We start from the raw sequence: 12,306 nt of genomic DNA, 5'->3' as shown, positions 1-12,306 counted from the left end.
CTAATCATTAACCTTTGGTGATTTATATCACCGTCCTTTTTTTGCACAATTACTGCTGTAATGCTTTCAGATGTATCGTTCTCTCTGCCAAACAAAGTGTACATAGGAAACAAAAGTGGGATTTTACTGCAGCTTGCTAAGGAGCCTTTTCTTAATTATAATTTTATTTTCTTTCTCTGTGTAATTGTAAAATCACTTCCTTTCAGAGAAACAGTTACAAAAATGTCCTTTTTGATCCTTTTGTTGTCTTTTCAAATATGACATGAAATATGAAATGAGAAAAAAATGATTGTTTGACATCTTGGTTTTGGTTTTGTTTTTAATTTAATAGGAAACTAACTAGATGCTTTTTAATTATTTGTCATTTTCTATTTGTTTGCTGTTTTTTATCTCCCAGCCAGATTTTTCTTCTAATCAGTGGGCAGACATTTTTTTTCTTACAGGTTTACTGTTTGAGAAGCTTGTGATTTTATATCTACCTGTTACTGAACAGCAACAGGGAAACGAGGCCCTGTCCAGTTTGAGAAATATTTTTATCTTAGTGATCAAACTAGGTATCAAAGGCATCTTGGATAAGCATGTGGGAACATGTTCCTGGTAGCCATGGTCCTAAGAGTTTTGAGACACATCATCAAAATTAAATCTGGAAATTAGGCAAATGGGGGTTTTTTTTGGGGGGGGTGTTTGGGTTTTTTGAGGGGTTGGTGGGTTTTTTTAAGCATCATCCCCTCCACAAACTGGACATTCAGTGTTCTCCATCATTTCACCTCTTTGGGCTGGTATCTTAAGCTTTTGTGCAAAAGCTGGAACGGTGAGACATGCAAATGTCAGTTAATGAGTATTGTGAGTATTAAAAGCCACATGTTTAGATAATTATGCCTTCAAAAAAGAGAACAATGATAGGAAATGACAGTCCAGAATAACAAATCTGCTTTGGTCTTTAGCACATGCTCGCTCAATTACTCTTCTGCCCCGCTTTATAGACCAAAAATACTCCCATCATGTACAGTCCCATTTCTGAAATCTTGATCTAGAAAGCAGTCTCTCCAGTAATTTTTGATGCTGGTCCTGTTATTTACAGGTATCCTGTATGCTTCCAGGTAGCAGAATCTCCACTTTATATGGAGAAAAGTCCAGCTCAGGTGCTGCAGCTGTTTTGTAGATGCTTGGCAGGGTAGTGATCCTCAGCATGGGGGGTCTGTTGTGCTTTCACAGGGGAACATTTTGCTGTGCACTGTGCAAAGCTGAGCATCCTCCCTCAGTGTGACTCCTCTCTTCTGGCTATTTGATAGCAAAAATACTCTGTTACTTAAGGGTCTCTCCTTATCATGGAATGAGTAAAAAGGTGGGATTTTCACAGAGGGGGCTGGGTGTAAGAACCCATCTGGACTGCTAACTTCTAAGGGCAGAGAGATGTGGGGCATTATACAGCTATGCCTTCCACTCTTCCTGCCATCAATTTTGTATGGCTGCAAGAAATGTTACTTAGTTTAATTTAAGACTTTTTCTAAGTTGTGCATAAGTTTTCAGATTTCTTGGGTTTTTTTTCTGTAGGTAGCCACTGACAAATAAGAAAGTCCCATCTGCACCTTTTTGTAGGTGGCCCGGCTTTAAGCAATCCTTTGATTCTATTGGGGAAAAGTGCTTAATATTGGTGTGTTGTACTTAAAACAGACCCTACTCTGGTTTTAAGAGAAGCTGGAGTTGCTTGTTCCTGCTATAATAGCAGCAGTGTTTAAAAACAAATATTTTTCCTATCTTAACAAATTTTGCAGCGCAGCATAAAGGGGTATCTTTACAAAATGAAATGGCTGTGTTCTGCGTGCTGTGTTTCAACATGCATGAAGATATTAAGTCTTTATTTTTGTACCCTTCATGGTATATATGTGTGACATGTTCAACAGTGATGCATCAGAGTTGCAGGACATTAATGGAAAAATTCTCTTCTGAATATTCATTAGCTCCCAAACTATCTTTGAAGTTAGTGAGTTAGTGATGCTGCTGCTGCCATGGTGCTGTACCTATGCAGAACCATGGCAGATGGAGGGGGAGGCTGCTCAGGGCACCCCAGGTAACCTCTGCCCCACACCCCTGGGTTAAGCAAACTCTTCAGCTTCACAACACAGTCAATTTAAAAAGGGAACTGCAGCCTTGAAGCCTGTTAAGAAGCACAGAATGTGAGCATAGTCCCACCTGCTCTATGAGCTTAATTTTAAAATTATATCATGGATCTCTTCAAACTGCGTTGTCTTGGCATCCAAATAAAACAAGTGGCAGGGGAATCTCAGTCCCTTGAGCTAGAAACCAACCTCTCATCACCAGTTTGTCACTCATGGGCAGCACCAGAAAAGGGTACCACTGAAAAATTCTTCCAGTGGAATACAACATTTATCAAGAGCTCTGGGCAACCGATAGCAGAGCTGTATTGTCCTGATAGGGTTGATTTTCAAAACTAATTAGATTTAGACACTGGATTTGGAAAGGGGAGAGAAGTATTAGCATAGTCATGCCCAGTGGGACATGGCACAAATATTTCTGTAATTGAGGCCGTTAATAAACATACTTCTCATCCAACTTACAAGGATAATTTACACGAAGTGGCAAAAGGTAAGGATAGTTAGCATTGCATAATATGTAAATAACACATGCCTCTGTTGTAAACAAATAGGATATTGTAAACATCAGATGGTAATTGTTAGGACATGTCAGCAGGTTTTCATTCTCATCCTTTTGATGAGATGAAGGGTTACTAAGTAAGGGTGCTTGAGTGGAAGCAATTTTTGAGAGAGGGAGGAGAACATGATCAAAAGGGAATTTAAATAGGCCTCAGTATTACTTGAGGCAGGCTTGACTAGGTTTCAAGCTGTAACCTCAACTCTTGAAGATGCTTCATGGGTGTTTGAATTACACCATTGAGAATCTTTTGGCACTGCACTTGAATTCTTGTTTCTGGAAAATGTTTCTTATGTGAGTGACTTCATCCACTACATGCTCATGATGAGTTACTGTGAATTAGCAGCAGCACCAGATGCTCTCATGGCAACTATGTAGAGTGAAAATAAAAATGCACAATCTGGCACCTAGTGAAAGAGGCTCATTGGCCTGGAAGCCAGGAGATCCAGTTTTATTTCCAATTCTGGCAAGATACTAATGTATGGTTATGAAAAATGCCTTAAGCCTGGCAAGCCTGTTTGTTTGGGTTTTTCTCCCATGGAAAAAGGAAATTTTTTTTTTCTTTATAAGCAAACTTTTGGGATGGGTGTACTTTCTGACTGTAGAGTGCCTGGCAGAAAGAGACCCAGTCTTCTGTTGCCTTTAAACTGTGCTTGTGTTTTTCCACCACTGGTGCAAGGTCTTGGTGGCAATTTATGCAGTTCTTAATGTTGAGAATAAAAGACATGGGAAGTAGAAATTGTGAAAGAACTGATTCACACCATTTGGAACCATTATTGGGATATACCAAGGGGCTTACCTGCTTTGGGACATGGTTTTTCCCTACATTTTTGGAGACTTATTTGACTTCTCTGGAACAAGTTAGACTAATTGTACCCTGTAGTTATTTGCAGTGTAGTTTTCTAAACCTGATCTGTTACATACAATAAACACAAGCATTGGTGCAGGAATGCAGTGGGACCATGCCTAAATGTTGGTTTTTTGCTTTGCTTCCAATAAATTGTCTATCTCATTGTCTCATAGTGGGTGGCCTATAGCAGTGTCAATCTTTTGGCAGAGCAAATGAAATGTTAACTTGGGTTAAATGTAGTAACTTTACTTTCAAAAGAGAATGGTGAAAGCAGTATGTACAGCATAAACAGTAGTACAGTGTAGCTGATGTAGCTCCTTGTTGGAAGTGCTGTGGTGATTTATCCCAGTGTAGTGGTTTTAAAAAAAAAAAATAATTTACTTATGCTTTAGGTTCCATATCATCATAATCTTAAAATTTCAGGTAATTTCCTATGCTTACCAACCATTCCCACCAAAAAAAAAAAAAAAAAAAAAAAAAAAAAAAATCAACAAAATTATAGTCATCTCCTGTTGCTAATAACTTCCAAATGGAAATCAGTTGCAGCCAGTTCTTTGCACTTTAACCCTTTGTCTGCTGGCTTTCTAAGAAATAATTGATGACTGATAGGCCCATTAAGCTTTTTTTCTAAAAAAAGTTTGACAGCCTGGACTTGTGTAATGAGGAGGGATTCCTAGTGAAATCAGGTTGATGGCTGAGTTGCTTGCCCCTAAGGATGCAGAATTAGCCCCACTGGACCTCGTCTGCATAGAAACTGGACACAATTAGTATAATATCCAGTGTTATTAATGTAGTTTGGAGTAATTGGGCAGGTTGGTTTCGACAGGTTGATGGTGCTAAAATACTATTATAGTGGACCTTTCTATGAATAATGGCTAAACATGGAAAACTGTTTAATAAAATTTAGTGATTGGGCTCACAGGGATTTAAAACAGCACAACCTATAATTTTCTAAAGAGTAAAACTGAACAGTTTCATCCTGCTGCCTGGGTTTCCCTGTTTGGGTGTGTACACATTGTAGGCATTGCCCTACAGTGCTATGGAGCAGGCATTGCTGCTTTCTTTTACAATTGTGCTTACCAAAGAAAATTCAGTGTGTTTAAGCAGAAAATATAGAGCTGAACCATATCTTCAGCTAGCACAGTTGCTTTTCATCTGAATTTTTTAGGGAGTAAAGCTGAAGCTTCAGTGGATATCACAGAGCAAAAATGTGTATATACTTAATGTTTCATCAGTGACCACATTTTAAATTAACTTACTGATGAAATGAAAATGTCCTTCCAGCCCAGCTTTAAAACACTCTGCAGCCCTCATAACCCATACTGGGGTCATACTGGGATGGACTCACTGACATATTGGTTGGGCTTAAAAATCTTAATGTTCTAATCCAACCAAAATAATTCTATGATTGTATGTTTCGTGGACTTTTTGATCCCAAAACCACAAAGGCTGTACAAAGCCTTTACAGTTTTTGTCACTGTATCAGCTGGTCACAGCAAAAAAGGTCAGGAGATGAAACACTGGGAGTTTTTCCTTTGGGAAAAGGAGACTTGGCTTATAAAAGAGCAACCCAAGGAGATGGCTGGAGGTGTGTCCTGAATTGCACTCCAGGTACCTGAGTGGCCAGGTTTGTGTCTCTGCCAGAGATCTCCAGTGTGCAGGGGAATAACTGTGTAGCACTTCTGCAAAACAGAGATTACAGAGGTGCTGCTGTGAGGATATTTCACCCTCACTGTGAAAGGGTGCACTGACTGAATTGCAGAATTGCAAACCCATTTTGGGCAAACCAGCTTCATGTGTATGAAAAGGCTTAATGGCAAATAAGGGACAGGAGGATTCAGTGACACTGCATCTGGATTGTATGTATTTCTTTTAAGATCCGGAACTGTAATGCTGGCAGCTCAGCTCATACTTAAATGCTGGGATGAACTAGTTGAGTATTAGTGTGGAAAAGCTCTCTAAAGATACACCATGTATACTGACTGAGTATGTTATATACCACATGTTCTTGTTGAGCCATCACACACTGAGAAGTCAGTTCTGCCACCTGTGCTGGCGAAGTTTCCTTGTTCCTTGTGCTTTTCTGTGTCTTTGCATCCCCATAGGGCATTCCCCCTGCTAGGAAAGGAAGTTTGGAGAATTTTTGACTTGAGGTAGCAAAATAGCTGTATAGCAGACAGCTCCTCCAGCTTATACCAAGTCTTGAGCTCATGTGGAAGCAGTACAGTCAGTGTATGGTCAGGAGACAGTTGCAGGGAAAATATGATGCAGCTCAGAGCAGAGCTGAGAGGGGAGAAGGGAAGTGCTGAGGGAGATGGGCAGGAGGTGTCAAACATGAGTGAGACTGAACTGGCCTTTGTGTTACTGGGTTACTGGGTGCTGCAGCAATACAGGTGTCTCTGTACCACCCACACTGGGGAAGTTGTATAGAAGGATTTTTGGAACATCTGGTGGCCAGCATTTGGGAATCTTCCTTTAGTAAGACTTCAGGAGTACAAAGTTTTAACACTTAGAAGCCAGTGCAAAGCCTAGAGATTAGGAATGTCCTAAATTGAATTCTATGGGAGGCTGCTTCAGGTGAGATTCAGTTTTTCATGTGTCTGTCCTTCACCATCTTTCATTGTTTTCATCAACACACACAAACTCTGCATACACCTGTCCCCTCCCCACTGACCCTATGCCATACCCCTGCCAGCTAAGTAGAAGACCATGGCTGGTGTCCTGCAGGAGACAGCACACAGGACTGAACATAATTTCCTTTCATGTTGTGTAGTTCCTCTTAAATCTTCCCTGTAAATTCTTGAAAGCTCTGTTGATAAATGTTGCTATACCCATTATTTAATCATAGGATTTTGGATAAAGAGTCTACCTGTTTGTTGTTAGCACAGTGTTGCTAAAGTGAAAATTATTCATAGCTGTAGAGTGTCATAATTTCTCTTTTTTCTTTTCCCACTTATCCCATACAGCGTTTTGTTTTTTGGTTTTTTTTTTTGTTAATAAAAACTGCTTCATGCAGTTCATGCTGGAAATAATCTTCACCTGTGTGTTTATTCTTACCTCAAGGTGCAGAGTAACTTTCTGCTATTTTTTGAGATTTCATTTAAGCAGTGTAGGCACTGGCCTTGCTAGCATATAGTTTATCAAAGCAAACCAGTTGTCCCATTGCTTGAGAAAATGACTGCCAGTGAGCAGCAGTACTGCCTTTACAGCTGGTGCTAAATTTGTCACTTATCTTTGCATACTTAGGGATGACAAGGTAATGCAGGAATTTCATGGCTCTGAATATAAAATGTCATTAGCAGACAAGCAAACGTAAATGCTCTTTCTAAAGAGCATTCTGGCTGATGCCCACCAGAACTTTGTGCTCTCTTATTCTGTTCCTTTCATGCTTCATGCCTGCCCCTCCCAATTCCTTTTGCTCTGTTACAGCTTCCTTGATTTTTTTTCATTTGACTTTAGTGTCCCATGTGTAGTTAGAGTATGTGTCCATTTAGTTCAGTTCTTGTGGTATTTTCCTACAGTGCATTTCTCTGGCCTGAATACTTGTCCTTACATTCTAGTAGCCCTAAGGCTTTTTCACTGACCCTTTCTGCTATCTTCTCAGATGATTTTCTCATCTCCCATGTCGAACATGAATTTTGAATAGGTTGAACTGATTTTAATCCTGTATTATAATCCAATGTATTTATTCTGTAGACAAGAAATTTAACATACACACTTTTAATATATCCATGCATATAAACAGCTGCTTGAATGAAGAGGGTAAATTGTCAATTTTTCTGTACTGTCAGCTCTTTATAGTGCATTCATTTTAAGTTATTTGTAACACATCATTTTTTTAGAACAGTAGGTCAAGTTTAAGACTAAGCAATGCTTGTTAGCCTCTTTATATTAGAGAAATGTATAGACTCGACACCAAACACCCAGGTACTGAATATTTAGCCAAAATAATACCTTATGTACATAATGCTTGGAGAGAAAAAGCAGTTTATCCACAAGTCATTTTCTGATAGACAGTAATTGGCTGTATCTGGCTACAAATTTTAGGTGTCCACTCCTGCATTTGCTTGACTTTGCATCAACCAAGATTGCTTAGCCCTAACTATCAGTATCCTTAAAAAACTTTTCTTCTTCTTGCACGTTTTTTTCAGAACAAGAAGAGAACTTTGAGTTTATCATTGTCTCTCTCACGGGCCAGACTTGGCATTTTGAAGCTACCACATATGAAGAAAGAGATGCCTGGGTACAAGCCATAGAGAGTCAGATCTTGGCCAGTTTACAGTCATGTGAGAGCAGCAAGAACAAGGTATGGTACACAGAGTAATACTGAAAATAATTAATGGTTGGTTGAGATTTCATTTTAAACTAAAACAAAATCAAGAGCTCTGTATTTTAAACCTTTTTAAAGAGGTTCAGGTATCAGGCACACAACAGAGCAGTGCTAGAGCTGCAGGCATATCTCAGGTACTTCAAGACAGCTGGTGCTGTAGCCTGTTATGCAGTTTATTTTTTATGGCAAATGAGCTAATGGAGTTCCTTTTTTGCCTTTGATACCGCTCTTAAAATTTTGACTGCAGCTTCAGATAAGTTTACAGGTTCTCCCTACTGGGAAATTGTATTGTGTAGTCACTGTTGGTTTGTTTCTGGTTGGAAGTCTATAGAAAGCCCTTTAGGAAAATCCTGTCACTTAGAGAGAGGAGACATCTAAAAACTAACTTATTTACTAGTCAGATTTCTACTTAACAATTCCTGAGTATGGCACAGTTAACTGAGTATGTTTAACACCATAAATGTTCAGTATTCAGCCATAAAACTCTGCTGTGCTGAAGTAATACCAATCACAGAAATCAGAAATAAGATATTGCTTTTATATTTGTTGTCTTAGAAAGCTTTCTTTGTTGACTTAGAAAGTCTTAGAAATTTGTTGTCAAATTTTAGAAATTTGTTGTCAAATTTTTATTTTAATTACACTGAATTAATCCTTCATGGCTTTGTGCCTTAACTAATGTACCAGAAAGCATATCCAGAAACAATTCATCATAGATTTTCATGGGAGGAAGAACATGGCCTAGAAGAAATAGGCCTTCCACCTTGCAGTGGTTTCATATGATGACTAAAGTAATTAGTTCATCTTTTCCATCTAAATAAATAAATAAATGTTTAAAAACTGGTACTTCTCTAGTCATTGCTTGTTTTTGGAAAGGCAGGAGAAGTTCTTCTTCAATCTGTGTTTGCAAATGCTTCACAACTAAAGGGCAAGGTGTTGAGTAGTACTGGTGGAAGATAAGTGAGGAATAATGGTTCAGCCCTTTAGATCCTTTAACATTATCCACCTAGCAGACATCTTTAATGATGTTATATTGCAAGGAGACTCATGTTTTTAAATGAAGACCTGCTTTGATTGCCCTGATCTACCAGAGCAGACCAGACACCAGTAATTAACATCATCATCATCAAATAATTTATTCCCCATTTTGTTGCAAGAAATTATTTTATGTGTGTTTCTGGGGCAGGGAAAAATCCCTGCTTATGGGCTTTTTGCTTTTTTTATGTTTACATGTTCAACTATGTATGTTGACAATAGAGGAAATTTGTACACTAACACCTAGATAAAATACAAGTACAAAAGAGGATAAAGAGTAGCTGGTAATGTTTACTATGCAGTACCCACAGTGAATATTGGCCTTCATGTATATTAAATATTCTTTGGAAAGGGAGAATCCATTCATAAAATTATGCATGTACAAGAAGGTTTTGGATTCAAGGCGCTTACTCAACCTGCTACAATGGGTGTTACACATTCAGGGAGGTGTTTTTTTTTCTCTAAAGTATTTCTGAGGTCTCAAAACATGTCAGAATAACTAGGTGGAATACCAAAGTGCAGTTAGTTGGAGAGGTTTGGTATAGGTGTCTTACCAGTAGATCAGGAGGACACAGTTCCACATGGCCATACTTAAGACCTGGTCTTCGTCTTGCTTAAATCAATTCGTTGCTAAGAGTCCCTCACTTGCAGACAGTTAATTTAGTACACCAGACAGTTAATTTAGGTAGAGCTGAACTACTTGTACATGATGACAGTCTCTCTAGGTCCAAGCAGAGGTCACTGGCAGGTCATCATGGAGAGAATTTAAATGAGAGCCATCTGATTAAATCTGACCTTTTGATGATAAAAAGGTTTCAGTTGCTTTTGCAAACCATCCCTTAGTCTTCATTAGCAAAAACATACACATCAATAAAAGAAATTGATTTTATAAAATAATATTCTTATCTCGTTTATCTCAAGCAAATCTACACAGTGACTACTGTTCTTGTGAATAGCAGGTTGATTTTCAAGCTCAGATTTCCTCTGTGTGGCCTCCCCACTTGTTAGAATCCAGGCTGGAGGCCCAAAATGCTGGGAGCTCCTGCACAGGGTGGAGAGAGCCCTGGGAGAAATTCTGAGCTGTCAAGAAACACAGGAGGAAAGAGGAGTCCCTGTTGGGCAGGTGGGGACTTGGAGATCCAAAGGATCCTTATTTCTTGAGACACAAACCAAGAATGTCAGGTTCCTCAATCACATTCATTCAACCTTGTTCAGCTGACAGTTCTGTCATCTCATTTTATTGGGTTCTTACTTGTTGCTTGTGCACTTCTTTAAATTTCACAGTCCCGCCTGACAAGTCAGAACGAGGCCATGGCCCTTCAGTCCATAAGGAATATCAGAGGAAATTCCCACTGTGTGGACTGCGAAGCACAGAGTAAGTACCTTGGCTTCAGACAACTGATCATTTCTCCTCTTCACCAAGACGTAGGTGAACACCACCATGGGCTTTGTCTTTTTTGGTACTGTGTCCCCCATGTCATTTGCATGGTTCTTCTTCATAGTTAATTCATTATTAATTCACCTCTGGTAGATGCTGTGTCAGGTGCATCCTGATTTTTCCCTCTTTTTTCATGCTTTGTTGTGCCACTTCAAATGTCAACATTTCTTTACTTCCCTTTGAAGAAAAGACAAAAATAGTTGGCTGGTTTACACCACTTACTTCTATTTTCCTCCTATTTTGGGTGGAGAGGGCACGTCTGCCATGGTGATATTTTCAAAGAGATAGAGCTTGCTTGGTGTTTTTTTGGTTTGGTGTTTTTAGGGTTACTTGTCAGAAGAAACCAAAGTCATTGCTCATTATATCTGGATACTGGAAAACTGTTTTGGGATTTTTTTTTTTCCTTTCCCTTTTTATTTTTTAAAATATATACTTAGTGTTCAGAAAAGTGTTCTCAAGAATACTTTGAGCTGCAGTTCACCTCACTAACCCCGGCTGAGGTCATTATTCTGGTGCTCTTTAGTTCTAGGGACTTGCAACAAAGCCACAAAAAGGCAGAACTCTTGCTCTAAAGCAATTAGTTGTAGAAGCAGAAAGATTGAGAACTTGTGCATTTTTATTTCTTTGCTATATGAAAGTCAGAACTTTTCTTGTGATTTTTACATGTGCTTAAGACAAAAAATACTCATTTATTGTTCTTTAGGTTTATTTTTTGTAAGACTTGCTGGTTTTAAGTACTAGTCTAAACCATTCTAACATCCCAGTTAATTTCAAAATGAATTAGCACATTAACAGCCATTTAAATTTTAAAAAATATATTTTTCCACTCCATACCATCAAAATGTGCTTCACATACAGTCTGGTTTTAATTATTTCTTTTGTAAACTGTCAGATATATGTATGTTGGCCATAGAAGACGTATTGAGAACAAATGTCCCTGTCACCACCAGTTCATCAGGCAGGGATGTGAGCCCTGGCTGGCTGGGATTTGAGCACCAGGACTCAGATCCTGTCGGAACAGCTCATGGACCAACTGGAGGGAGATCCCAAAGGGACTTTTCACAGACAGACAGACAGGCATAATGGCAATGTTGGTAAATTAAGGTCTTTCCATTCCACTCACTGGTAATCAGAATGCCATCAAGAAGGTTGGTTGGGCTGGAATTGTAACATGGCCAGTCAAATTGACTCTTATTTATTTGTGCTCTTTTGTATTCACCTGGTAGTCATTCAGATTTACACCAAAACTTTGTATGGTTCAAGTAAAAGGCACATAAGCTGCCGTGCTGTATGTGAGATGGACGGGGTCTTCAAGTGCTCTTGGTGTGTATTTAACTCATTTGAAATAGTCACTGTAGACAGATGGTGACAGGGATGTCACTGTTACTGCTCCAGTCTGTGTACAGCTGTGGGTGGCATTCTCCCAGATCCTGCTGACTGGTCAACCAGGCAAAGGGGAAATGTGCAATCTCTTCACTGCAGATGACTTCCCACACCCATGGGGTCCTCCTAACCTACCTGTGATGAGTTCAGTTCTGCTCAGAGTCCACCACCATCGCCAAGGTGTGGGTTTCTCTCAGTTTTGCACATAGCCAGCGTTTATGCAGCCAAGCTAGATGTTTAATCAGGTAAATGATAAATGAAATGAAAGCAGCATCTTTTTTTTTTTTTTAATCTCCTTTCAGTCAGGTTATTTTTCATCTAGCTTGCATCATGGATCAAGCTATCCACACATGCATGGTGGCAGCAGAAGGGATGTGCCAAGAGCATGTTGCTGGGAGAGAGCAGGATGGCACTGCCCTTTCTGGCAGCATTCAGCACTCTGGTGTGCAGGTTTGGAAGAGGGAGGGGTGATTTTGGAATCTCAACTGGAACCTCTTAATTGTTTGCATTCTTGGGGATGATTAGAAACCTCTGACTCCTCTTGTCATTTGGCCTTCCTAGTTTTAAGGCCACCATCCTTTCATCTCCTAAAAAAAATGA

General features: G+C 39.3%; 1 protein-coding gene across 10 annotated transcripts in view; it reads left to right on the top strand.

Annotated features, from left to right (window-relative positions):
• Positions 1-12,306, top strand: part of AGAP1 (ArfGAP with GTPase domain, ankyrin repeat and PH domain 1) — a 346,938-nt gene that overhangs the window by 291,266 nt on the left and 43,366 nt on the right. For all 10 annotated transcript variants that reach the window (XM_071747095.1, XM_071747094.1, XM_071747093.1 and 7 more), the window contains 2 exons: positions 7,675-7,829; positions 10,170-10,260. In XM_071747095.1, the coding sequence (XP_071603196.1) occupies positions 7,675-7,829; positions 10,170-10,260 (246 nt within the window). The remainder of the gene's footprint in view (positions 1-7,674; positions 7,830-10,169; positions 10,261-12,306) is intronic.

This window comes from Heliangelus exortis, chromosome 6 (genome assembly GCF_036169615.1).
Source record: "Heliangelus exortis chromosome 6, bHelExo1.hap1, whole genome shotgun sequence".
Taxonomy (NCBI): domain Eukaryota; kingdom Metazoa; phylum Chordata; class Aves; order Apodiformes; family Trochilidae; genus Heliangelus; species Heliangelus exortis.
The sequence above is the reverse complement of the archived record's forward strand: the minus strand, read 5'-3'. Positions and strand labels throughout refer to the sequence as shown.